This window comes from Asterias amurensis, chromosome 5, assembly GCF_032118995.1.
Source record: "Asterias amurensis chromosome 5, ASM3211899v1".
NCBI classification, from domain to species: Eukaryota; Metazoa; Echinodermata; class Asteroidea; order Forcipulatida; family Asteriidae; genus Asterias; species Asterias amurensis.
The window spans coordinates 23,431,933-23,457,322 of NC_092652.1; the positions used below are offsets into that span (position 1 = coordinate 23,431,933).

Consider the following 25,390-nt stretch of genomic DNA (forward strand, 5'->3'; position numbering starts at 1 on the left):
TAAATAAACACCTAAGTTTGATTATCGACTAAGTGTGTAAATGAGAGTCAGCCAACCCGTCCGTCGGACGACTCAGTAAACGGAAATCAGCCATTTAATCGTTGGCTTGTCTTGGTCATTGGTCGAGATGTCTCAACGACGAGTTCTCCACACTGTCGAGTTGTCCAACGGACGAGTTGTACGGCTAAACCCCGTGTGTACGTTTCCATCAACAGTAACAGTTATTTATTTGATGAGTTTTAAAATAAGGGGCCATTTTAGAATATAATGTCAATCATGCTTAAATTTTCGATTTTGTTTTCTTGACACTGTTGTTGTTGGGTAGATCAAAGCAAATAACTAAATATGGTAATTCAGTTTTTAGATGTGGGTGGAGACTCCACCATTGGGGGAACCAGCACAAATTGGGCAAGGCTACAATCCCGGCCATCTCGTTGGGCCCCCCTGCCCCCTTTCAATGTTGGTGCCATTTGCCGACTGTGTTCTTAGTTACAGTCAACATTGAGCGGTGGGAGGGGGGCGGGGGCGGGGGACAAATGTTTTTAATGTGAATGTAAGTGCACAGGGAACTGATGTATATAAAATAATAAGGCCCTTTTTGAAACTGCAGAAGGTTTTGGAAAGGCTCCGTTCCTCGGTTTGAAGCCCGTACTCATCGGAGGCACCGACTCTGTATTACTTGCACTTTTGCATAATAATGACGTTTTGAATGTACAAGTTGACTGGAAAATTAATGCGAGGTTCGTCCGTACCACGTGACCGTCAGAATCTTAACGTAGGCTCAAGGCCACTCTCGTCAACCACGAGCCTCCAAGTGTGACGTCATACGTTCAGACTACATCGATCGCGTTGTATGTAGACTAGTCCCGGGTATTTTTAGATCACTGGGAGTTGCGTGGCCTCCACCTCTAGCTCCGCGTCATGCCTACATACATACATTGCGTGGTCCCAAAGTTAGGGGCTACGGTTTTGAACAATTATTTTTAGCGATCATCCCATGGTTTATTTATGTTTATAACACCCCGTTCAAATATCCTGCCTTTTCATTGGTTGAGAGCGCAAATTAATAATGATAAAGACACGATCGAGCCCCACGGTGTGACGTCAGTTGTCATGTTCAGCTAAAGCGCGTTGCCTTTACGGGCTGAGCGCGTTGCGCTCATAGATATAGAATATAATACCTAGATCGGCCGCGTACACATACGCGCCATAAGCCGTACACAAAAAAATAGGCTAATGGCTGCCCCAATGCTAGAACCCGCGTATTTACGCGCGGCCGATCTAGTTATTTAATTATATTATTTCTATGGTTGCGCTTCTCCACCCGCGTGTCTGCGCGGACGCGCAACGAATTGCGTCTCGCGCAATGGGCTTTGCTATTTAAAAAAAATGCACGTTTTCTGTATGCATACAGAAATAGAACATACTAGTAGACACTCTTAACAATTAGTAACATTATTATTCGCCAAGTTTTTTCTTGGATGCCCATTAACTACAAAACCATGCAGATACACGACGAGGGCAGGCTATCGCAAATCTTCTTGTACGTTATCGTTGTTGTATTTGCAGCAAATTGGTCAACCGTTGGTAAGTTAACGAACAATAATTAGTCCACTTTGACATTCCTCTTTCAGTTCAAATTGTTTATTACCAAGGACTTCACACTACAGCTTTCCAAAAACAAATCGAGCAAATCAGCCACAACCATGTACACATGTACAAACCCACATGAAAAACTTTGTCCGTGTAATTTTTCTGCAGGAATACGGAAGAAGAAAAAATTCCGGCAGCAAAATTACCGGAACTTTTTTTTTAATTCCGTAAAATATAAAGCCCCTTAACGTGGGTTTGTACATGTGTACACGGTTGTGGCTGAAACTAAATATGTACTTACATGTACTTTATTATGTGTAGGTGTTTGGGCAAACGTGGTTGATTGTAATTACGCTAATTAGCATAATTAATATTTGCATATACGGAAAGTCCGTAAAATAACGGCGAGATTTACGGAATATTTCATTTTACGGAGTCCGTTAAAATACGGATACTTTTTACAGTGTAGGTATTATATACATGTCTGTGATCAGCACCGACTAAAAAGCCAATTTCAAAGACTTGGAACCCAGTCTAATTACGTGTAGGCCTACTTAAAGGAACGGTACAGAATTGGTAAGAAACAAAAATCGTGAAGATCATAGATTTACATAAAACTTACACGGTCTAATGATGATGATAGTTGAAAACATCCTTTAAATATTTCTGTCTGAAATGTCATATTTTGATGAGAAATAAATAATCTAACTTCGCGTTTGGAGTTTATCGCTCAGTGAGCGTTTTATTCATTTTTTTATTTTGCCATCGATGCAATGCAAAATTTGTAATCGGTTTTTCACTATTCTCTCGTGACCAAGACGGCCAAACGATCTCAAACTTCTACAGGTTTGTCAATTTATGTATATGGTGAATTACATCAAGTGCTTACACTGTCAGCAACTGTTTTGTTAGCAAAAACCAATTCTGTAATGTTCCTTTAAATTAAAGGCAGTGTATACTTTTGATAACTTTATCCACAAGTTATAATGATCACAACAAACTGTATTGGTAAAGGGCACTGTATTGGGAGCTGTTGATGTTTTATTGTCTAGAGCCTTTTTTTATGTTGACTCATTTTCACCTTCTCAATTCAGCTGCAAAATGTCAAATTTTTCACCTGGTGTATTCCGGAATGAAGTTGGAGATGAAGTGCGATACCTGGTACGTAGGTTTTGTGTTTAGTACTTGTGCCTTTGATTTGTTGTCTGTATTATTCCATTGGGGGAACCCGAAATTGGAAATGTAGGTTTTTTGTAGTTTTTTGTGACCATTGGCAGTAGACAACAGAGTCGATCCGGTAAGTGATTGACAATGACGAATATCCATCCGATAGCGCCCTCTTTTGACTCAATTAACCCTTCAGCCAATTTGGGGGGACACGCGCATCGGGGGCAAAATCGTCATTCCCGGGTGTACTGTCAGATTTGAATAATGTAGGATTCGACAATCACACACATCGTGTGTTTCAGCCGTCACTTTCATGCTCTACTACATGAGCACATACAATTAAGATACTTGGGTCTCAAAAGCCAGTTTTAAATTTTAACAAATAAATTATATGTGACAGATGATGTGTGTAGTACATAAAAACTGAGGATTGAAAAGTGTGTTTGTGTATTTAATCATGCGTTCAATGTACACACACCCAATCAGTCGGGGTGGTAAAAGGAACTTTTTAGAGCCTCGTTATTTTGGCACTCATGTTCAAAAAAACACGTCAAGACTGTAATTCAGTTGCTCAAGGCACTTTCTAATGTTCCATAAACATAAACACTAAGAAACCTAGTCACAGTTGCCACAGAAGGCACCAGCGGCAAATAAGTGCGACTAAAAAGTGTTCCATTTACCTCCAACCTACCCTAATCTTTAACTCTGTATCGTATATAATTATATATATATATTTTATTTTTTTTTTGTCAACTGTCCAGCAACAAAATATCCAGTAAGTTGACAGACCAATCAGTATGGGAATATACTAGTACGCCAAACCTCCCATCAAGGCAACAACTCGGCGATGAAGACTCACTCCCAAATGGGCTGATGTATCAAAACAATAAGGAGAAACTTATATTACTAGGTGCCAGACCGGAACACAAGGGCAGGTATTTTTGTAGTAACGTCAAGTCTGAAAAGGAATTGGTCTCCGTCCATGACGTCACGGGTAAGTCATCTAGGACCGATGTAATAGACCCATGCCGTATATTGGGAGAGTTGCGACAATTTGCAATAAGAAGCCATTTTGTTGTTCCCCAAGAAACAAACGGGCGAACACGGGGTGCCAGACTATTCTGCCCATTGGGTTGTGCTGCATTGATTGGAGACAACATGGCGTCCATCAACCACGTGGCCAAATAAAACTGGTCCCTCCATTTCGCAACTCTCTCAATACACAGCTCTACTGGATAGACCTTTATCATGCTGCCCCCATCTTGGTCTTGTTCCTCGTATCGAATAACAATTATTAAATGCTAATAATCATTTTGGCAAACAGGCACCAGACTGTTTGTTCATCCAGCCTCGGTTTGGTGACGTTCATATAAATGTGAGAACTTCAAGTAGGCTGCACCATGATAAAGGTCTATTCAACCATATCCACAGCTCAATCATTGTTACATAATTAGTTTGTATTGCTTATGCTTGAACTGGACACTATTGGTAATTGTCAAAGACCAGTCTTCTCACTTGTTGTATCTCAACTTATGCATAAAATTTGAGCTCAATTGGTTGTCGATGTTGCGAGATAATAATGAAAGAAAAAACACCCTTGTCACACGACGTTGTGTGCTTTCAGATGCTTCATTTCGATACCTCAAAAGCTAATTCTGAAGTATCGAAATCAAATTCGTGGAAAGTTACTTTTTTCACACCATGAATCACGATGGTAATACTGACAACTCAACGACAATGAAAACAAATATGTGTTAATTGCCCCATCTTATTTTGTCTAATGTTTTTTTTTTCTGTGGTTGTTTTGTCTATAGTTATCGAGATGAGGAAAAACACAACGTTCCATACGTGTAAGTAGTCAGAATGGGTCTCATTGATGACTGTAACTTTTTATAAAAGTGTATAATATTGTTTATCAATTTATCTTTGTGCTCTTTAGATCAGTTGGAGAGGAGAGCCTCTAGACAGGAATTATGTTTCACCTCCTTAATAATTCCAACCATTAAAGCCATTGGACCCTTTCGGTTCAGAAAAAAAAATAAAAGTTCACAGATTTACACATAACTTACAGGGTTTACAGAAGGCAATGGTGAAAGACTTCTCTTGAAATATTATTCCATGAAATGCTTTACTTTTTGAGAAAACAGCAAAACGAGAATTACGGATTTATTTTAAACACATGTCATGACACGGCAAAACGCGCGGAAACAAGGGTCGGTTTTTCCGTTATTTTCTCCCGACTCTGATAACCGATTGAGCCTAAACTTTCACAGGTTTGTTATTTGATGTAGAAGTTGTGGTACACAAAGTGTGGGCCTTAGACAACACTGTTTACCGAAAGGGTCCAATGCCTCTTCCCAAGGGCTATGTCAGTTTGGAACAGGCTCCCACCATCTGCTGTCCTACACATAGCTCCATCCATACAGGTTTTCCAAACATCAGCCATCCCTGTCATCAGAGCAATGCAGCCTCTGCATGGCAATATTGTCCTTTAAAAAAAGAATCCTTGCACCTGTAAAAAGTGCACCTTTAATCTTTTTCTTTTGGCACCTTATTAACCTGGCTGTTGACGTCACTTTCCCACCATCCCAGTAAGCCCAAATGGGGCTGTAAAGGGATTAATTAACCAAGTACCAAGTACCAAGGCAATCCTTCGGGCTCCGGCGGTTTCTTTTGAGATTGCTTATAGGGCTAGATACAACAAAATCATACGGTCTAAAGATTCAGTCTTGAATTGTTGACCGAAGTCCAAGCTATAATTGTTCTTTTGTAGTCAAGAACTGTACAGTTTTATAATGATGGACTTTGCCTTAAAGGGACACGTTGCCTTGGTTTTGGGCGATTTTGGGCGATATGGTTGGAGATATGTTTTAAAAGAGGAATATTAATTTCAATGATCTGCACAACTATCCCTCCAAGTTGTGTGGTTTCCATTTACTTCGTGAACTAACAGTATTCCTTCACGGTCCGGCATTTGAAGAGCCAACAAGATTTTTTTTGACGTAATGTCTCTCCCTTTTAATTTCAGTTTTTTCAACAAAGAGAGGGGAAGCATACGGCAAAGAAAAAGGTATTATATAAATATGTATTAGAAGCCAATTTAACTTATTTATTTTCATGTGGCCTTTACATACCTCTAGTGTATAAAAGCACAGTAGACCATGGGATGATCGCTAGAATTGTTCAAAACCGTAGCCCCCACTTTTAGACCACGCAATTTTTGTATGTAGGTATGAAATAAAATACAGAAAATCCATTACTTGCTGTTGCTTGGCGAAAATCCTGCACCGAATCCCGTAAAGAAACAATTACAGCGATAAATAGTGATCTAAAAATCCTCGGAAGCCTGCGATGTGGGTGACGTCATTCGAAGCATTATCGTGTTTCGTTCCCACACTGTACCATCAAACATACAGAGTATTTCTTCAAACCCCTGAATAAAAGAGTGCCGATTCATAGGCTCGTTCGACAAAACTACAAGTTATCACACAAGCGCGAGTGGAATACGAACAAATAGTGCGTCTGCGTCCCACACTAACTCGGCCGCCGCGCGTGTGATAACAAAAATTTAACACACGCACGTCGTAGCAACAAAAAACAAATGGCATTGTACTTTATGTTCAATCAAAAAAAATCACGGGTTTGTGTTGTAGGCCTTTGCATGTTAATTGGACAGAAAAGGGGAAAATTGACATTGTTCCTATTAACTTGGAAAAGATTCTTGCACTGCCGTGAACGATTGGTAAATAGTCCCAGTGTATACAGACGTTATCAAAAAATACTGCTTTTGACCTAAAATGACCAAAAAATTGGTCTGTTCACGAACTGTGCAGTTTTAGAGCTTAGCAACAACCAAATTTGGATTCAGTACCATTGAAAACCCTTGTGCGTCAAATTTCATGCAGTCCGGAGATGGGGACCACGAAACCCCTAAAATAGGCCCCTTTTCAATACCCATCCCATGGTCTACAGGAAACTTAGTGTGAACAGCAACACAATTCTTTCCCGAAATCTATTTCTTGGAAATGTTGGCGGGATACATCATAAGGTTTCGGGAGGAATAAAAATAACAAGCGTGGCTTTGTTTTTTCTTTTTCTTTTTTATTATAAAGATTTGGGGTGTTGGTGATTTTGTTTACTTTTCTTTCTCTTTTTATCTCATTTTGTTTGGGGGGAGATGAATCCTTAAAAAATTGGAAAATGAAGAAGAAAACAAAATTAAAAATACCGTTTTTCCCAGATGGTTCGTATTCTTTGCCGGTGAGGAGCGTTTGGACTAGTTGGTCAAATTGCAATCGTTGTGGAGAATTGGGTGAAAGATTTCGCCTGGGTGAGTATTGGGTGACTGAAATCTTGGTGTTTTTGTGGCATCATTTCCCCCGCCCCCTACTCCGCCCCCACCTAATATGTATTGTCGCTTCATGGCTTTATAACATCCAGGTTCTAAGAATAGCGTCAATCATAATTATGTTTGTTTTACAAAGCTTAACCTGAACAATATAGTTGTATAATTTTCATTCGTTTAGAGCAGGATTGGTGACAATAATACCCAAACTAGGCCTAGTGATTGCTTTATTTAAAACTGAGTGTTACCCTCATAAAATTTCAAAACCTTCACAAAGAACTTCTTTCTCATTTACTGCAAAAGTCGAGCAAACAACACCCAGCCAACGTGATTTTGTTTTTTTTTTTTTTTTTTTTTTAAAGACATTTGCTTTTGATGCTGTCAGTAGACTTGATTCAAGTCTTAGATCGCGGTTATTCTTCGCATCTCAGCCAAGAAAAACGCCACACATTGTTAATTAGCTATCACGCGCCCTAACTCGCAATCGTAGGTTAAATGACGGAGGTTAAGCACAAGAGGGCGCTGTTTGTAGCGGCTATCAGGACGACTAAAAAGCCACGATCAAAGACTTGGAAAAAAGTCTATGATGTCACTACTGCTGCTGCTTATGTTGATGTTGCTCACAATTGCTGTTGATATGATTGTTGCTGTCCTTTGCAATGTTGTTGCTGTTGCCTTTATTGCTGTTGTTGCTGTTGCTGGTGCTGCCGGTGCCATTGCAGTTGCTGCCGTTGTAAGGCTGCTGCCGTTGCATTAGCCACTGCCGCTGTCGCAGGTGTTTTTGCTGTTGTTTATTTCTGTCACTTGTTTTTCGTATTTCCCGTCTACTGATGTTAATGCTGTTGTTGTTGTTGTTGTTGTTGTTGTTGTTGTTGTTGTTGTTGTTGGAAGGCATCTGTACTCTATTCGGAGATAAGTTCCCCAAAGGTAAACCCTGCCGATCAGACGTCAACACCCCTAGTGTTCAAAAAGAGTTTGAAGACAGATTGGACGAGAAGGAGGTGGCGGAATGTGAAACAGCGTGTCCAAAAGGTACGGATGTTAGTGGTACATTTTCTTACCAGTGGCAACGTGTAGTGTTTCTGCCTTTTTACTTGAACAGGCACTGGACACTTTATGTAAATGTCAAGACCAGCCTCCTCACTTATAATAATCATGTGTATCTCAACATAATTATGCATAAAGTAACAAACCTGTGCAAATTTGAACTCAATTGGTCGCTGAAGTTGTGAGAGATGAATTGGAGAAAAACCACCCTTTTCGCGCATGTTGTTTGTTTTTAGATGCTTGAATTGAAGACCTCAGATGAGGTGTCGAATTCAATTAAAATATTTTAGTAAGAAATTGCTTCTTTCTCAAAACTGTGTTACTTCAGAGGGTGTCGTTTCTCACAATGTGTTATATTATTATTAGCTCTCCATTTCTCGTTACCAAGTAAGTGGTATGCTAACAACTATTTTGAGTAATTACCGATAGTGATTTTAAATAAATTATCGAAAGAAAAGTATTTGTTATTCAACGACCAAACATAAAACATCTCAAACAAGCTACCGTTTTGAACACTATAAACGACGGTCGTGTCTTTTCTAATCACTATAACCTTTCATGTATGATGAACTACCTTGGTTCATCGGATTCAAAAATCTAATCAAAGTTTTTATCAAACCTGTTTGTTTGCCGCAAAAAAAAATTACTGTCATTTATTCCCTCCATTTTTCCATCGTAGGCTACCAAAGACCCGAGAAAGACAAAGATCACGTCGCAAAACTTGTAGACTTGCATCTTCCTCGACCAAAGCTTCCCCGTGCAGGTTAGTATGATCACTAGTGGCACAGACAACGTCAAAGCTACGCTTAGATTTAAACGGACCACTGAAGCAGAGATAGTATTTCGGCTTGGAAATTTGTTAAATTTGTTGGGAAAAACAGCTGGACGTTTTATTTTAACCTTAAACTTAACTCGCTAAAACAGGGCACAATTTTATAGCACACAGCTTATTGGGCGATATTGTGTTTATTGTCGGGCGACTTCTATATCGGAGCGCTGCTAACCATAAGCACTTCATATCATTACGACACGAAAGTGAATGACGCATGTCAATCCAAAGTGAAGGCGCAAGATGGCCGCCTTATTTTCTCGCTAACCTGTGAAATATGCTTACGTTTAACCAAATTTGTCTTCTTATGTCAGCACGAAAATTTGGTATACCGTTAACCAGCTCTGGGCCCAGTAGGTATAATGAGATTTATTATACCCATGAGCTGTGTAAGAATTTATTCAGACGCAAAAACAAGGCATGCTTATTTTGAGTATTTAGGCCTAGCATATGTTCAACCACTATGCCATGCCTGAATTTCCAAGCAAGCGGCGGGCCGTGGCTCTACCAGCCAGGCTCCTATATAGTGGATGATATATGCTTAAATCGCCATAGACTGTTAAGGGTTAACCTGTTTCAGCCAAATCAGGAGTAGGCGGCCCCTGGGATTTGGTTCGATGGCCTAAATCACTTAAGCCTTCACCTTGAAGTGGCAGCCCACGCCTTGCGTTCGGTGATCTCTCAATATAAATATACTTATTTTTAAAGATTTTTTAACATTTAATATTGGTTTTATTTACATGACTTTAATGGGTCTATATAGGACAAAAAACACAATGTCCACAGAATTACACTAAACTTACACAGTTTGAAGATGTAGAAAGCTTCCCTGAAAATATTACTTGCTGAAGTGCTGTAGTTTTGTAGAATTGAGTAAACAATGTCATGAAAATAATTTTCGTCTCAGTGATCATGAGACTAAAATTATTTTAGCATGTACTTTCATGACATTGTTTTACTCATTTCTCAAAAACTGCAGCACCTCAGCAACTTATATGTTAAGGTACGCTTTATATTATCATTATCTTCAAACAGTGTAAGTTTAATGTAAATCTGTGGACATTGTGTTTTGTATTACAAAAAGTACCCAAATCCTTTAAGCAATTGCATGTTTTCAATTCCTTGAGATGTATAGCTTTTAAATGTGTTGTGGCTGTGAATATTCGTGTATATAATTATTATGTAAAGATCCCGAACACTTATTGTCAAAAACCAGTCTTCTCACTTGGTGTACCTCAACATATGCATAAAATAACAAACCTGTGGAAATCTGAGCTCCATTGGTCGTCGAAGTTGCGAGATAATAATGAAAGGATAAAAAACATTGTCACACGAAGTTGTGTGCTTTCGGATGCTTGATTTCGAGACCTCAAATTCTGAATCTGAGGTCTCGAAATCAAATTAGCAGGAAAATAATTCTTTCTCGAAAACTACGTCACTTCAGAGGGAGCCGTTTCTCACGGTGTTTTAAACTATCAACCTCTCCCCATCACTCGTTACCAAGTTAGGTTTTATAATAACAATTATTTTGAGTAATTCATACCAATGGTGTCCACTTTCTTTAAAAGCACAGGACACAATTGGTAATTACTTAAAATAAGCATAAAACGTAACGGGCAATGGAGAGTTGTTGATGGTAAAACAAATATTGCGAGAAACGGCTCCTGAAGTAACGTAGTTTTCGAGTAAAACAGAAGTAATTTTCCCAATAAAATATTTGAAATCGATTCCAGGGCCTCAGAATTAGATTTCGAGGTCCCAAAATCAAGCATCTGAAAGCACACAACTTCGTGTGCCAAGGGTGTTTTTTCATCCATTATTATCTCGCAACTTCGAGGACAAATTGGGTTCAAAATTGTATCAGGTTGTTACTTTGTGCATACGCTGAGATAGTCCAAGTGAGCAGACTGGTCTTTGACAGTTACCAATAGTGTCCAGTGTCTTTAATTGACCAGTTTAAGACGGTTTAATAAACAACATCTCTTATGGTTTCAGTGGAACGAAGGGTCATATACGTGCCCGAGAGGGAAGATGTAGAGCTCAAATGTCCAGGGTAAGACTGATGACGTCATTGCTAAAAAGAGTTCTTTAAAGTCAAACGATTCAATTTTTTGTTAAACCTACTACCAGGGAATGCGCTTGTTAACCACAAGTTAAACAGCCAGTCATGTTAAAGTGAGCCATTGTAAACTAAAAGAAATTCAAGACATTGAATATTTCGCTGAAACGCGTTATTTATTTTATTTTGAACCCTTTTAGCTAAAATAATTTGCTAAAACAATGATCAAATCTCAACACATTTGAGTAAGTGGAGTAAGAGTTCAAATTAACTGTGAAGTTTTCACATCATAACAGACCTGTATCATGGTGCAGCCACCTTGAATATTATCCAGTTGATATCAATGTAATCAAACCGAGGCTGGAAGAACAAAATAGTCTGGTTCCTATTTGCAAAATGATTATAAGCATTCAATTAGAGTTACTGGATACTTGGAACATGACCAAGATGAAGACAATATTTTATTGTTTTCTCAGAGGCGGCATCACAGACGCCATCTCGTGGAAGAACGGCAGTGCGATGATTCATAGCTCGCATTTGAGGACTGACCACGTGTTCGTCGACTACATGAATGTTTTGCATATTCGGGGCGCCACGCCCCAAGACGCTACTGGGTACGAGTGCTTTTACGGTAACGAACATGTTGCTAACGTCAAGCTAGTTGGTGAGAAAAACTTAACTGTATTAAATAATACTTTAAAGTGAAGATTCAATCTCTCATTTTGTTTTCCCGAGTCGAAATCGTAATGTTTGTGTCAGGGGATACCACTGCATGACTTTTGAAAATTTTGAATTGAGTTTTGAAAATTTGATGCTAAATACACACCATATCCTAATGGTATAACTAGTTTGATATTGGGCCTTGGGTATTTCCCAAGGTTTGATGGACATTCATTGTGTTTCAGTAACCTTGCGCATTGGATATTCATAGACGTTTGTTCAGCGATTGTCCACTTTGTTCATTCGACGATGGACATTGGACATACAAGTCTGCTGTTACATCGTATTTTGTTTTGTTTATTTGTTTCTTTTCTTATTATTTTTAATTTTCAGTGGGACTTCCTCTCCTGGTTACTGAAGGTGAGAAAGTTTGTAAAAAATGGCTGTTCGAATGTTGTAATGCTGTTGTTTTACTTCAGTCAAGCAAGTTATTTTTAAGTAACATTAAGTAATAACAACAAATAACATTTTTCGAGTTCTGCAAAATAATGTTAAAAATCTATCATCGCCTGGTTCCAGAATGTATTAAAAACCATGTGCGACTCCGTAATAAAAACAAAATATTTAAATTGTTATTCTTCTTTTGTTTGTGCTAATTATTCAAACAGCAATGTAAAAAATAAACGTCAACAATTATTCCCTCTGTTTTCATAAATAAACATTTTCATTTTGATTTTCTGACTGTGTTTGCTTGTAGAGTCCAAGGGCAAGATGAAGTACGTAGGATTTGTCTTCACTGGGCTGATTGTTATCCTGATCGTTTTAACAATTAACAAGAACAGAAAGTTACACAAACGACTAAGATGAATACCGCTTGGTGGCGCCCGTTGTTTGGAATGACATTCCCAGCGTAGTCTCCCCGTGTTTCATTTATGTTATAACTCCTTAGTGTGACTTGTTTTAAACGGTAAATCTATTGTGTTTAAAAAACAGATCGTAAAAATATACGATATTATTTATTTTCAAAGCTAACACGTAGGAGGGACTAAACTGATTAGTCGCAATCCCGTGAGAGCCCTTATATTTTCAGTCCCATCTCCTAACATGAGAAACTTCCCCACTCTTTGCGCCAGGATAACTTCACTTTGACGGTGGATATAATATCTCGCACGAAAAAAGGGACATGAATCAAGTCATAGAGGAAAAGTGAAGTATGGTGCTTTCAATGTTGCGTATCAGCGTTGTAGACCCGTTTCGAAACCACGGTTTCGGCTTCAGGCTAGATTGGCCCCGCGGTTGTTTTGACAATACTGCGCGTGATGTGCGTACACAGACGCTCATGGCTTCAGACGAGAGAACGGAGCCTGACGCCGAATCCAAAGACGAAACCGTGGTTTCGAAAAGGGCCGTAGTTTGGTGTTGGTGTACACAATAACCATAGAGTCATGAAGTAGAACTATAGCGGGACTATAATTACACACACGTCGTAACCCTGGGTTCGAATCCCTGGGTAAGTTTTATACAAACTTGGTTGTGTGAACATGGCCCACCTTCATATAGCTGCTTCATCACACAACGTAGCTAAAATTATGCTTAATACCGGAATATGGTTACCAGCTGAACTAACATACCACAAGCATAATTGGTGACTGGCATCCTGCTAACTTCTGCTTAAACGAAAAAAATTAAGTAATATTATCTGCTTAAAAAAATAAGCAGCTCTATGAAATTGGGCCCTAATCCCGGTCATGCTGACCATGAAATAGCTCAGGTCTCGTCAGACCAAGAATCCGGTTCAATATTAAGAGTGTAGTATCGTAATCTTTTTCTTTGGTTTATTGTTCATACGGATTTTTGCCCATTTTTGGTAATAAACACACACGTACTTAAGGCTACTTGTTTTCGAGACAATTGTCAGTGTTTTCATTGTGTTGCTTGTACCCAATTCCTAGACCCATCTCCCTGCCGCCCAATCCACCTTATACACCGTACTCTGACATTTTAGACAGATGAATGTTGTGTCGATGTAGCCTTTAAAGCAGAGCTTATTTCTGCACATTTTGGGGTTTGTGTTTTTGTTTCCATTCACCGTATTGCTTTAGGCTGTGAACGACTGTATTCATAAAAACGGGTGAAGTTCGCTGATTAAAGTCCATTTTGTTATTATAGTTGCAAAGTACTCAGTAAAGTTGACCTATATCCATTGTTGACTGTTGTTGGAACGTTTTGAACCTGTTCGGCATACATGAGCGGTATATCAACAAGATTATCTGCCCTGAAACGTGCATTTTAGTTATTTTAGTTTGGAAATACGTTACGATCAAATCAACGAAAAACTCGTTAAAATGGCCGCCATTTGAAATATGAAATTATGCATATTTCCACTAATTGGATTTTTGCGGATTTTTAGTATGTCATTAAACAGGCCTTAATAAAATGCACTGTCGTAAAACAAATTATTTGTTGAGGGTAAAACCGTTTTTTTCTTCTGAACTACTGTTGATTATGTTGTTGGAACGTTTTGAACCTGTTCGGCATGCAACATTGGTATTCGTCTTTGCACTTCAGCGTTAAGAATATGCTGTTCTCGAAACTCCGGCTCCTCTCCGGCTTCGGGCTCTCTCGGTTATTTTTAAATCATTTCGGTAACGGGCTTTAAAAAAAAAGCGGACGAGCCTAACCCAGAGAACCATAGTTTCGAAAAGGATCATACAACTTCTTGTCTACGTACGTCGATGAGGTCATACGATACTGTAACAGCTTTGCTCGATCTGTACGTGTTTTAAAAATCGTCGACCATCTCTGTCAGTGTTTGAATTTCATTTCTTTTGCATTATTGCTACAGCTACGTCTGATGAGGGATCGAGGTAAATGGTGCTGTGAACACTTTAATTAGTATTGTTTTCGTCTGGATGTTACCTTGTGACCTTTAGATATCCGAATTTGTGGTGAACTTCAGTCATCAGAGTCGATTCGTTTAGACATTGAATGATCAAGTGAATGATTTCAGAACGGAAAAGGGAGTGCCCCATCGCAATTTAGGTTTTTTTTCTGCGCTGTCTGTATCTTAAACAAAGGTGTAGGGACACTTTGATTAATCATTTCGCTAAACACTTCAGGGTGTTGCTGCACCTTTCCATCAAGATGTTGATAGAATGTGCAATACTGGTCCTGGTGATGGCTTTGTGCTTCAGATACTACAGTCGTACGGTAGACAACTTTAATGAAGGTAAGTCATAATTGAAATTGATCAAACTATAAAATAGTAGTAGATGCAAGGGGTAACAACATAGAAGAGTATTAATCATCTCTAACAAATAACAAAATAAATAAAAACGAAGAGAACTTTGGGTCAAATAAAAAAACTCATATTTCACAACTCTGGCGTTTTGCACAATCGAACTATAATGTAGTAGTAGATGCAAGTGTTAACCTGGGCCCAATTTCATAGAGCTGCCTAAACCAAAAAAAAAATGCTTAAGCAGAAACATCCTTGCTTAGTAAAATAATATTCGTCTCTATTTTTTCGTTATAGCAAGTAAGTTAAAGGAACACGTTGCCTTGGATCGGTCGAGTTGGTCTTTGAAAAGCGTTTGTAACCGTTTTTTATAAAATGCATATGGGTAGAAAGATGTTGTAAAAGTATAATAAAATGATCCACACAAACATGCCTCGAAGTTGCGTGGTTTTCCTTTTAACTCGTCGACTAACACGTCGGCCATTTATGGGGGTCAAAATTTTGACTCCCATAAATGGCCGACCATGTTAGTTCGCACAGTAGAAGGAAAACCACGCAATTTCGAGGCAAACTTGTGTGGATCATTGTATTCTACTTTTATAACATCTTTCCAACCATATGCATTTTATAAAAAAACGGTTACAAACGCTTTTGTTTTGACCAACTCGTCCGATCCAAGGCAACGTGTTCCTTAAAACGCCAACAATTATGGGTGATGGGCTTAAATACTGTGCTTGGCGTGTGTATTCTTATATGAACAATCACCCAGGCTTGCCTTGTGTACCTTTAAAACCCACGGCGAGTTCGTTTTTGGACACTAAACTTGATAATCAGTAGTACCCAGGCCTATTGCTAGAAAAACACTATACATTCAGCAGGACATTAAACCTTTATTTATTTTCTTTTTTACATGTTTATTTTGATAATAATGTACAATATGCTCACTTTATTTGCGAATTTACTACTTTTACAACCCTACCTGGGAACTCATTGCTTGGACTATTAAAAAATATTATTTATTTGACCGCAGTCTCGTGTGCTCCGTTACAGACGGCCAGTCCTTCTCTGGGTGTCACCCTCATTCATACATGTAAATAATACAAACAAACAAACAAACAAACAAACAAATAAACTTCGACGTTTCCTGCTTTCACAAAAACGTAGTCAATTCAATTCAAATTCAAAAATGGTTCATTAAAACATGTCTCGCATTTAAAAACTGAATTGCACATGTCAACATCAAGTTAAAAAAAATTACATCAAATAGAAATTAACACAAACAAAAGATATTAAACAAGAAATTATCATTATATACATTGTCAAAAATACATTTTCATTGTCGCACCTTGTCATAATAACAACCAGATTTGAGATTTGATTTGTTCATATTTTTAATGAGTTTAGTCAATAAATAGTTATTTCTAAAGCCGACATCCCTGTGTTCCGACATTCCTATGCATAACCCTTAAACTTTAACGTGTAAAATCGCCAGGGTTTTTTGGAACACATGGGGTGACCGGTGTCAGAATATTGATTCGTCCCCCATGAAAGTTCCCAATGTGTTCCTAGTGTTAAACTACTTTGACCAGGGGCCAATTTCATAGATCTGCTTAAGCAAAGCACGAAAATAGATCGCTTATTTTTCACATGATACTGGCAAAAATTTCATGCAATATACATTGCTTGTGACTGGTATTTAGCTGTTGTTAACTTAGCATAACAATTGAGTGGAGTATTGGCTGGTAATCTGATTTTACTAAGCAAGGATTTCTTTGCTTAAGCGAAACTTTGTGCTTAAGCAGCTCTATGAAATTGGGCTCAGTAGACATAATGGTAACCCCTTAAAAACTAACATGAAGTGTCTCTTGTATTGCCTAGCAGCAGCGATAAAGGGAAAACGAGTGGTAGTAACTGGTGCCAGCTCTGGGATAGGCGAACAGATAGCTTACCACTACGCCCGACGAGGTGCTAGACTTCTTATAACATCCAGGACGGAGGCCAATCTAGAACGGGTAAAACTCGACATTGCTTTGTTAATGCCTATGTCCGTGTACAGGCTGAGGCCCCTTGCGATGACGTGACACCATGCGTCACGCTTTTAAGAACCACCCTCATTGAGGCCAAAAAGCTCCATCACTGAGAGACCAAAATGTGGCAACTCATTGGACGATAGCTGATGCTTAAAAACGTGCACGTGACCTTAAAACCCCTGTGCGTTTATTGCCAGAGTTGCAAGAGGAACCAGTTTTATTCGTTATATCAATATACGATAATTTCAGCCCAAATACAGCACATCCTGCAAACATTTCTTTATTTTTTGACACAATGGCGTATAATTGCAATTTGTCACAACTCTCTCATTATATGGCTCTGGCTTATGCTTACACTTTATTATAAAATCATACAATTATTATCATTCTAGTTCATTAAGCATTGTTTTGTTTTTTTTTGTTTTTTTTTTGTATTGTTTTGTTCATTATTCGTACTTCCTCTGTTTGCCCGTCTATGATGTCGCTGTCTGTCCATACATACCTCGGCTAATAGTATATCAAATCTGCCTTCATACTGTTTTTTTTTCTTTGACTGTAAACAAACATAAATATTCAACTACTCTGTTCGCTGTTACATTGCATTATGCATTCGACAATGTTGTGTTTTTGACAGTATGAAACTAAATCTGATTTGAATTGAGTAAGCCATTGTGAAGTATGGTGTACACAGTACTACATAACTATTAGGTTTGGGTAAATGTATGTGTATACACCCAAACCAAACAGTGGATATCTATAGTGTTCACAATATTTTAAAAGGCTAGTTGGTTTAATTGAATATTCATTTGGTGATCCAGCCGCAGCTTTACTTTAGGGTTCTTGCTTGAATGCAGGTGGTATCGTTATGCAAGCAACTTGGCGCTCAGGATGTCTCGTATATACCTCTAGACATGGGGAACCCCATCCATACCAAGAACCTCATCGATGAAGCGAAGCTGAGGCTTGGAGGGTTAGATCACCTGATTTTAAATCATATCATGCACACACCGATGGAACTATGGAACGTCCCGGAGATGGAAAAGAACCTTGCTCAGGTAGGAGCATGGTCAGGTGACGACTAGACTTGATTGACTGACTATACTAACCAGAAACAATAGTGCACAGAGAGTAATGACTATGACTATATCGAAGCATGCACTGGATGGAGCATGGTCGAATGTGGTAAATTCGAGAGCTTAGTCAAAGCTCTGGGCCCAATTTCATAGAGCTGCTGTAGACGATGTGACCTATGTTTACATTCAAACCGCCCTCTGTTGACAAAACACTCTATACGTCATGTTTCGCCGGGCACTGAGTTGCGCAGTCACAGTAAGATTGCGTACACTTTCTAGCTGGCTGCCAAAACACAAAGGTTTTGCCCGGCGGTATGCGCGCGAATCATGTTTTGGTTTTCGTTGACGTCATAGGTCACATCGTCTATTAGCACGAAAATTTGCTCAGCATGAAATTTCTTTCCTCATAAAAACAGGATTACCAACCAAATTTCCATTTGTTACATATTGCTTGTCACTGGTATTCAGCTGTAAAATCCTGAATATCACAGGGAGATTTGGTTGGTAATCCTGTTTTTATCAAGGAAATTTCATGCTAAGCAATTTTGTGTGCTAAGCAGCTCTGTGAAATTGGGCCCAGGCGACTAGACTTGACTAGGCGGACTAGACTAACCAGAAACCACAGAGCACAGAGAGATTGACTATGTGTCCGAAACAGCGACTGGGCTACAGCTACGGCTAGATCGCGCGCGTCTGCTATTCTTCAACAATGGTAGACGCGCTGATCTAGCCGTAGCTGAAGCCGAAGTCGTCGTTTCGGACACGGCCTTATCGAAGCAAGCACTGGAGCATCATGGTCGACTATGGTCAACTCAAGAGCTACGTCACTGCTCTGGTCTTGAATCAGCCAAAGACGAAAATGCTGTGCTTCTGTGATTGGTTTCTTTAATATCTCTTCTTCTTCTCATTAGGCATTGTGATTAGCACAGATTAACTACAATGAAAATAGAAACAAAAATATATGTCACAAGAAATACTCAGTGATTGTACCAATTAATTGGACCTAACCAGAATTACCCCAATAATTATGCAAATAAAGGACTGAATAAAGCAATGTTTACATTGACCCATGTGCCTGAAGGGAATCTATTATACAAACTTTGACCTATAAACCCTGGGCTATAATTACCACATAAACACAATTAGCAACTGACTGAATCATAGAATATTATGCGTTAACCTGTGTTATATCAACCAACGACAATATGCGTGTATGAATAACAATCCCTAATTACATGTGCGACCAAATTAAACGCAATGACAAAATACAACTATTTTAGGCTTAAAATCAGTACATAAATATAACACAATCAATCAATCAGCTTTATAATTTTAGTGGCAAGAAAATCAATGCACAAACCGTTTAATAAACCTCAACGGAAATCCCAAAAACTTTAGGCAAAGAACAATGGGCTGTTTACTTGGGAAAATCGTGAAACTAAGACTCTGACTTTCAGCCCTCGTAGCAACTGCTCGATGTGAACAGCGCCCTCAATCGATAGAAAACAAGTACCCTGAGTTTGGGTGTTACAGGTCTAGTGTAGTCGCTCACCCGAACTTGCTCTAATATAATTCTATTCATCAAGTCTGTAGGAATTATTTTTATTGGTGCCATCTAACCACACCCTGCTCCGAATTTTATAAAGCTGTTTAGCAGAAAATACTGCTTAAAAAGTTTCGAAAAAACAACCACCCCTTTTGCACAATTTTCTGTGTTTTTGACCAGCTGAAGTATTTTATTGCTTGTTGAGGGAGAAATACCTCTTTCTCAAAAACTACTTCACTTCAGAGGAAGCCGTTTCTCACAATGTGTTATACTATAAACAGCTCCATATTGCTCGTCTCCAAGTATAATTTTATGCTAACAACTATTTTGAGTAATTACCAAACGTTTCCAGTGCCTTTAATACTGACAGATGCACATAATTATTGTTTGCTTTGTTTGTGTCAGTCGATTGAGGTGAATTTCAACTCGTACGTCAGACTGGCTACGTACTCCACCGCCATGTTAGCAGAGAGTCAAGGAAGCATCGCAGTAGTCTCTTCCGTATTAGGTAAGCTTCGTGACGTCAGGGATCAATACATGTTCAGTCTGTAGCAGTTCACACAATGGGAGACTTTGATACGCTCGTTCAAATAGACTGGTCCCCTGTCTTAAAGGCAGTGGACACTATTGGTAAATGTCAAAGACAAGCCTTCACAGTTGGTGTATCTCAACATATGCATAAAATAACAAACCTGTGAAAATTTGAGCTCAATCGGTCATCGAAGTTGCAAGATAACAATAAAAGAAAGATAACCCTTGTCACACGAAGTTGTGTACGTTTAGATGGTTGATTTCGAGACCTCAAGTTCTAAATATGAGGTCTCGAAATCAAATTCGTGGAAAATTACTTCTTTCTCGAAAACTATGGCACTTCAGTTCAGAGGGAGCCATTTCTCACAATGTTTTATACCATCAATCTCTCCCCATTACTCGTCACCAAGAAAGGTTTTATGCCAATAATTATTTTGAGTAATTACCAATAGTGTCCACTGCCTTTAATCCACAAGGATAACGGCAGGTATTTGATTTTTTTGAACCTGCGCGATTTCATTGGATACAATAATTTCATTGGATAAACGTGCAGTGACGTAGGCATCCTGTTTCTGTGTTTTGACTGGTCCGAGGTGACGATGGACAGCTGCACTTGCCATCGTTTGCATAATGAATGTAGGTGAAAGGTGAAGATGGACGGAGATTTACCTACCCTAGAGGCCACTCTCTGGCGTTATTCACGAGCATTGATGTGACGTCAGATGTTCAGGCTAAAAAAAAACATTGCGCAAGTGCTAATTTTGAATGAGGGGCATGTTTGGGCCAATTTCACAGAGCTGCTTAAGCAAAAAAAATTGCTTAATCACGAAAATAGTTCGCTTATTTTACACATGTTACTGGCCAAAATTTCATGCCATATACATTGCTTGTGACTAGTATTTAGCTGTTGTTTACTTAGCATAAAAATTGAGTGGAGTATTGGCCGGTAATCTGATTTTACTAAGCAATGAATTTTTTGCTTAAGCAAAATTTTTTGCTTAAGCAGCTCTATGAAATTGGGCCCTGGTCATGCTGGTCTAGCTAGGAGACCAGCATGCACCTCATTCAACAGCTAGCGCTTGAGCATTGGGTGTTGGCGAAAAGGTTTATGTTAACGTAAATCTGAGCATGCCCACATTATCTGAGAAGAATGAAAACCTGGTATATATAAATGTCACCTATTGTCACCAAAGGTCCCCAATGCAGTTTATTTTACAGTTTGTTTTCCGTTGCAAAGACTACATGCAGTATTTGAACATTGCCACAAATTGGAGGCAAATGACCTGTGGTGGATTTCACAAAGAGTTAGGACTAGTCTTATCTCGAGTTACTAGTCCTAACTTAGGACTAGCTGAACATTTTTGATATCTCTTAGGACTAGTCCTAAGTTAGGACTAGTCCTAGCTCTTTGTGAAATCGACCCCAGGGCCCAATTTCATAGAGCTGCTAAGCAAAACAATTTGCTTAGCATGAAATTTCATCCTTGATAAAAACATAATTACCAACAAAAAATTTATTTGTTTCATGTTGCTTGTTATTGGTATTCAGCTGTTGGAAACTTAGTTGGTAATCCTGTTTTTATCAAGGGAGAAATTTCATGCTAAGCGATTTGTTTTTGCTTAGCAGCGCTATGAAATTGGGCCCTGACTCTCATACTTCAACATGGTTTTCTATTGATGTAGCCTGTTTTGTTTACAACCACAGGGCTAATATCCATGCCATTTTCCGGGACCTACTGTGCCGCTAAATTTGCTGTCCATGGGTTTTTCGATTCGCTGCGTCTGGAGTTTGAACTTCAAAGGTTGAATGTTTCCGTCGGTATATTCGTACTTGGTGAGAGATTTTAAATTGTGTGCTTAAAGGCAGTGGACACTATTGGTAATTGTCAAAGACTAGTCTTCACAGTTGGTGTATCTCAACATATGCATAAAATAACAAACCTGTGAAAATTTGAGCTCAATCGGTCATCGACCTTGCGAGATAATAATGAAAGAAAAATAACCCCTGCAACACGAAGTTGTGTGCGTTTAGATGGTTGATTTCGAGACCTCAAGTTCTAAACTTGAGGTCTCGAAATCAAATTCGTGAAATATTACTTCTTTCTCGAAAACTATGGCACTTCAGAGGGAGCCGTTTCTCACAATGTTTTATACCATCAACCTCTCCCCATTACTCGTCACCAAGAAAGGTTTTATGCCAATAATTATTTTGAGTAATTACCAATAGTGTCCACTGACTTTAATGTAGTAGTTGCTTTTTCAATAATTTATTTGATTTTGTCTCGAGAGTATGTCTTGAGGTTCATTCATAATGTATTATCCCACTTCCATCCTCATGGTGGTTTTAAAGGCAGTGGACACTACTGGTAATTACTCAAAATAATTATGGGGAGAGGTTGATAATAAAGTAATAAAATTTTAACTGGTGAAATTTTTCTGGTAAGCCATACCATTTCGTGCTGAGCTAATTTGTGTTGTTACGGCTCCTTGTTCCCTTCTGTTATTTTTTTATATTTATTTATTTCTTTATTTTTATTTATTTATTTTATTTTTATTTATTTATTTATTTTTTTTTTTGGGGGGGGGGTAGTTCCTTTATGTTTATTAACGAAAATTATGGTTTCGTAAGGGGTTTGTGCTTGTTTATTTTACACTTGCTTATTATTTAAATGAGTAGGCCCAGTCGTGGTGATTTTATGGTCTGATGTAGCACTGACGGTCTTACACTTTCGTATTATACTACAGTGACTTTATTTCGAGACCTCAAAATCTAGTTCTGGACCTCAAAATCTAGTTCTGAAGTCTCAAAATCAAGTTCGTGGAAAGTTACTACTTTCTCGAAAACTACGTTACTTCAGAGGGAGCCGTTTCTCACAATTTTAAACTATCAACAGCTCTACATTGATCGTTCACTAGTAAGTCTTTATGCTAACAATTATTTGTAGTGATTACCAAAAGTGTCAAGTGCCTTTAAGCATCCAATAGTTGTTGTGCCATGGATTTTTGTTTTCGATAGTTACCAAATCTGTCCGTGTTTTGCTCAGGTCAAATTAATACAAGCGCAGCAAAGGATGTTGCAAACCGCCTCATGGATGTCGACAACCTCTATTTAACATCAGCTGAAGACGCCGCATACCGGATTATGACGGGGACGACCAACCGGGAACGACGAGTTTACTACCCGTTGTCCGCTCATTTCTACCGGGGTTGGCGGGACGTCTTGCCCGGTGTTGTTGACAGGCTCGTCATGAGGATGTACAATGAAGATGAATTGGCTGAAGTAATGAAGAAATCGAGTTAAAGGGTTGAGGTACTTTTTGTCACACGAAACACAATGTCGTCAATCTTTATTAAACTTATACACGGTTTGAAGATAATGTTTAGTAGAAAGCTTCCCTTAAAGACAGTGGACACTAATTGTCAAAGATTAGTCTTCACAGTTGGTGTGTCTCAACATGTGCATAAAATGACAAACCTGTGAAATGTTGAGCTCAATCGGTCATCAAACTTGCGTGATAGTAATGAAAGAAAAAACACCCTTGTCACACGAAGTTGTGTGCGTTCAAATGGTTGATTTCGAGACCTCAAGTTCTAAACTTGAGGTCTCGAAATAAAATTCGTGGAACATTACTTCTTTCTCGAAAACTACGTAACTTCAGAGGGAGCCGTTTCTAACAATGTTTTATATTATAAACCTCTCTCCATTACTCGTTAATACCAGATGGGGTTGTGTGCTGAAAATGATTTTGAGTAAAATACCAATAGTGTCCACTGCCTTTAAGAAATTATTTGCAGAGGTGGTGTAGTTTTGAAAGTACGTAAGGCCATTAAGTATGTTTGCATCTGTTTATTTAATTACATTTTGTAAATTATTATAGGTGCTCTTAGTGAATTATCAACACAAATAAATATACAACTACAAAAAAAAAAAAAAAAAAAATCTTTCGAGCCCTCAATCAGAAGTTACTGTAGTGAATTGAGTGCTAGAAGACTCTCCAACTCGTTAGCAATCATTATTTAGTCGATTCAAACAAGCGGTTGTCGACGTCTATAACTCGTAGTCAGACTGTCCGAGTGAAATGGCAAAGAAATTCCAATTTGAATATGTTTACAACATAATTAATTATAACAGTTACACAACCTAGTTACACCAAAGTGCCCCAAAAAACACTTGGGTACTCTTACAGCACTCATCAAGCGTTAGTCTCCCATACCAGCCGGTAATCAACGACACTGATTCGGTCTTCAAAAATCCACTTTGAACGTTGTTGTGACAAAGCTGTGTCATTAATACCGGTGTCCCATACAGGGAATTCCTTCCACAAGAGATTCTGTCCACCATATGGGAAATTAACATGGGCTGGAAGAGGGGGGTTCAAAAGAGAGCGCTCAGCTATACCAGTAACCGTATGACCAGACACTTAGCCTTGACCTCAGATGTTCAGGCTGACGTCAGATGTTTAGGCTAACGTATGACTAGTAAGAAGTAGACTGAGTGGCGCACTCAAAGCTTTCCAAGACAGAAAGTTATCCATTACTTTTTACTGTTAGTTTGTGTTCAGCCGATTGATTCTTATGTGTTTAGCACAGCTTCTCCTTTCGCCAACGATCGAAGTTCTTGTTTTGACGTCTCCAGTTGGTCTATCTTCTGCAAAGTAGGAGAACAAGAGTATTACAGAAAAGGTATACATTATTCCATTTTCGATATTGAACACAGTTGTAATTTCTGTGGACGCTAGGTGGCGACAGACAGATAATTGTCAAATGCTCGCTTGATTCAGAGCATGCGCCCATGAAACTTAAGTTACTCGTCTTAATTTTAAGACTGGCCATACATTTTAATATCTCTTGGGACTAGTCTTAAAGGGACTGGTCCTGACTCTTTGCGGGATCGACCCCTGATATGATATAATTGAAAGTGTATTTCCTATATGGACACCTTTTTAAAGTATTGTAAGTTTAACTAATCTTTTTATAGTAGTGCTTTTCCATAACTTTTTTAATTTCGGGGTTTGTGGTTTTAACTATTGGCTGGTCCATTTTGTGGTTTATATTTTTAGAAATCTTTTATGCTCTTTGGTGTGTGTTTTTTTTTTTGTTTTTTTTTGCTCTTGTTTGCAGCTATTTTTAATGTGTACAGCGCCTTGGGGTCCAGTCATGGATGTAAGGCGCTTTATAAGCGTTATTTATTATTATTATTATTAAACTTCAATGGATGAATTAGGCAACGTATAATGTGTCATTTACTTAATGTAGTTCTGCCACTCCGAATG

At 38.6% G+C, this 25,390-nt stretch overlaps 3 protein-coding genes across 4 annotated transcripts in view; 2 read left to right on the forward strand and 1 right to left on the reverse strand.

The window, feature by feature from the left end:
• The first annotated feature begins 1,403 nt into the window (after positions 1-1,403).
• LOC139937768 (Ig-like V-type domain-containing protein FAM187A) lies at positions 1,404-13,463 on the forward strand. Its single transcript, XM_071933071.1, has 12 exons — positions 1,404-1,587; positions 2,688-2,754; positions 3,522-3,754; positions 4,575-4,610; positions 5,789-5,830; positions 7,001-7,090; positions 7,997-8,137; positions 8,832-8,915; positions 10,977-11,034; positions 11,517-11,704; positions 12,094-12,120; positions 12,458-13,463. The coding sequence occupies exons 1-12, from the start codon at positions 1,482-1,484 to the stop codon at positions 12,565-12,567; spliced, it is 1,182 nt and encodes a 393-aa protein (XP_071789172.1). The 5' UTR covers positions 1,404-1,481; the 3' UTR covers positions 12,568-13,463.
• Positions 13,464-14,061: 598 nt separating this feature from the next.
• LOC139937715 (hydroxysteroid 11-beta-dehydrogenase 1-like protein B) lies at positions 14,062-25,385 on the forward strand. Of its 2 annotated transcripts, none has more exons than XM_071932998.1 (6): positions 14,062-14,929; positions 16,817-16,950; positions 17,823-18,023; positions 19,993-20,095; positions 21,823-21,951; positions 23,162-25,385. In XM_071932998.1, exons 1-6 carry the CDS (start codon positions 14,845-14,847, stop codon positions 23,416-23,418), a joined length of 909 nt encoding a protein of 302 aa, XP_071789099.1. In that variant the 5' UTR covers positions 14,062-14,844; the 3' UTR covers positions 23,419-25,385. The 2 variants fall into 2 exon arrangements, with proteins under 2 accessions (XP_071789099.1, XP_071789100.1); XM_071932999.1 differs by having other exon boundaries at positions 16,820-16,950.
• The window catches only part of LOC139937716 (gamma-aminobutyric acid type B receptor subunit 2-like), a 42,554-nt gene continuing 41,791 nt past the window's right edge, over positions 24,628-25,390 (reverse strand). Inside the window, exon 17 of the mRNA XM_071933000.1 lies at positions 24,628-24,765. Within this exon, the coding sequence (XP_071789101.1) occupies positions 24,691-24,765 (75 nt within the window). The 3' untranslated portion in view covers positions 24,628-24,690. The remainder of the gene's footprint in view (positions 24,766-25,390) is intronic.

Coding starts and splice junctions, on each gene's coding strand:
- LOC139937768 (XM_071933071.1), top strand. CDS start 1,482: ATGCCCATTAACTACAAAACCATGCAGATACACGACGAGGGCAGGCTA. Junction 1,588..2,687: donor AGCAAATTGGTCAACCGTTG/GTAAGTTAACGA, acceptor TTCTCAATTCAG/CTGCAAAATGTCAAATTTTT. Junction 2,755..3,521: donor GAGATGAAGTGCGATACCTG/GTACGTAGGTTT, acceptor TCAACTGTCCAG/CAACAAAATATCCAGTAAGT.
- LOC139937715 (XM_071932998.1), top strand. CDS start 14,845: ATGTTGATAGAATGTGCAATACTGGTCCTGGTGATGGCTTTGTGCTTC. Junction 16,951..17,822: donor CGGAGGCCAATCTAGAACGG/GTAAAACTCGAC, acceptor GCTTGAATGCAG/GTGGTATCGTTATGCAAGCA. Junction 20,096..21,822: donor AGTAGTCTCTTCCGTATTAG/GTAAGCTTCGTG, acceptor TTACAACCACAG/GGCTAATATCCATGCCATTT.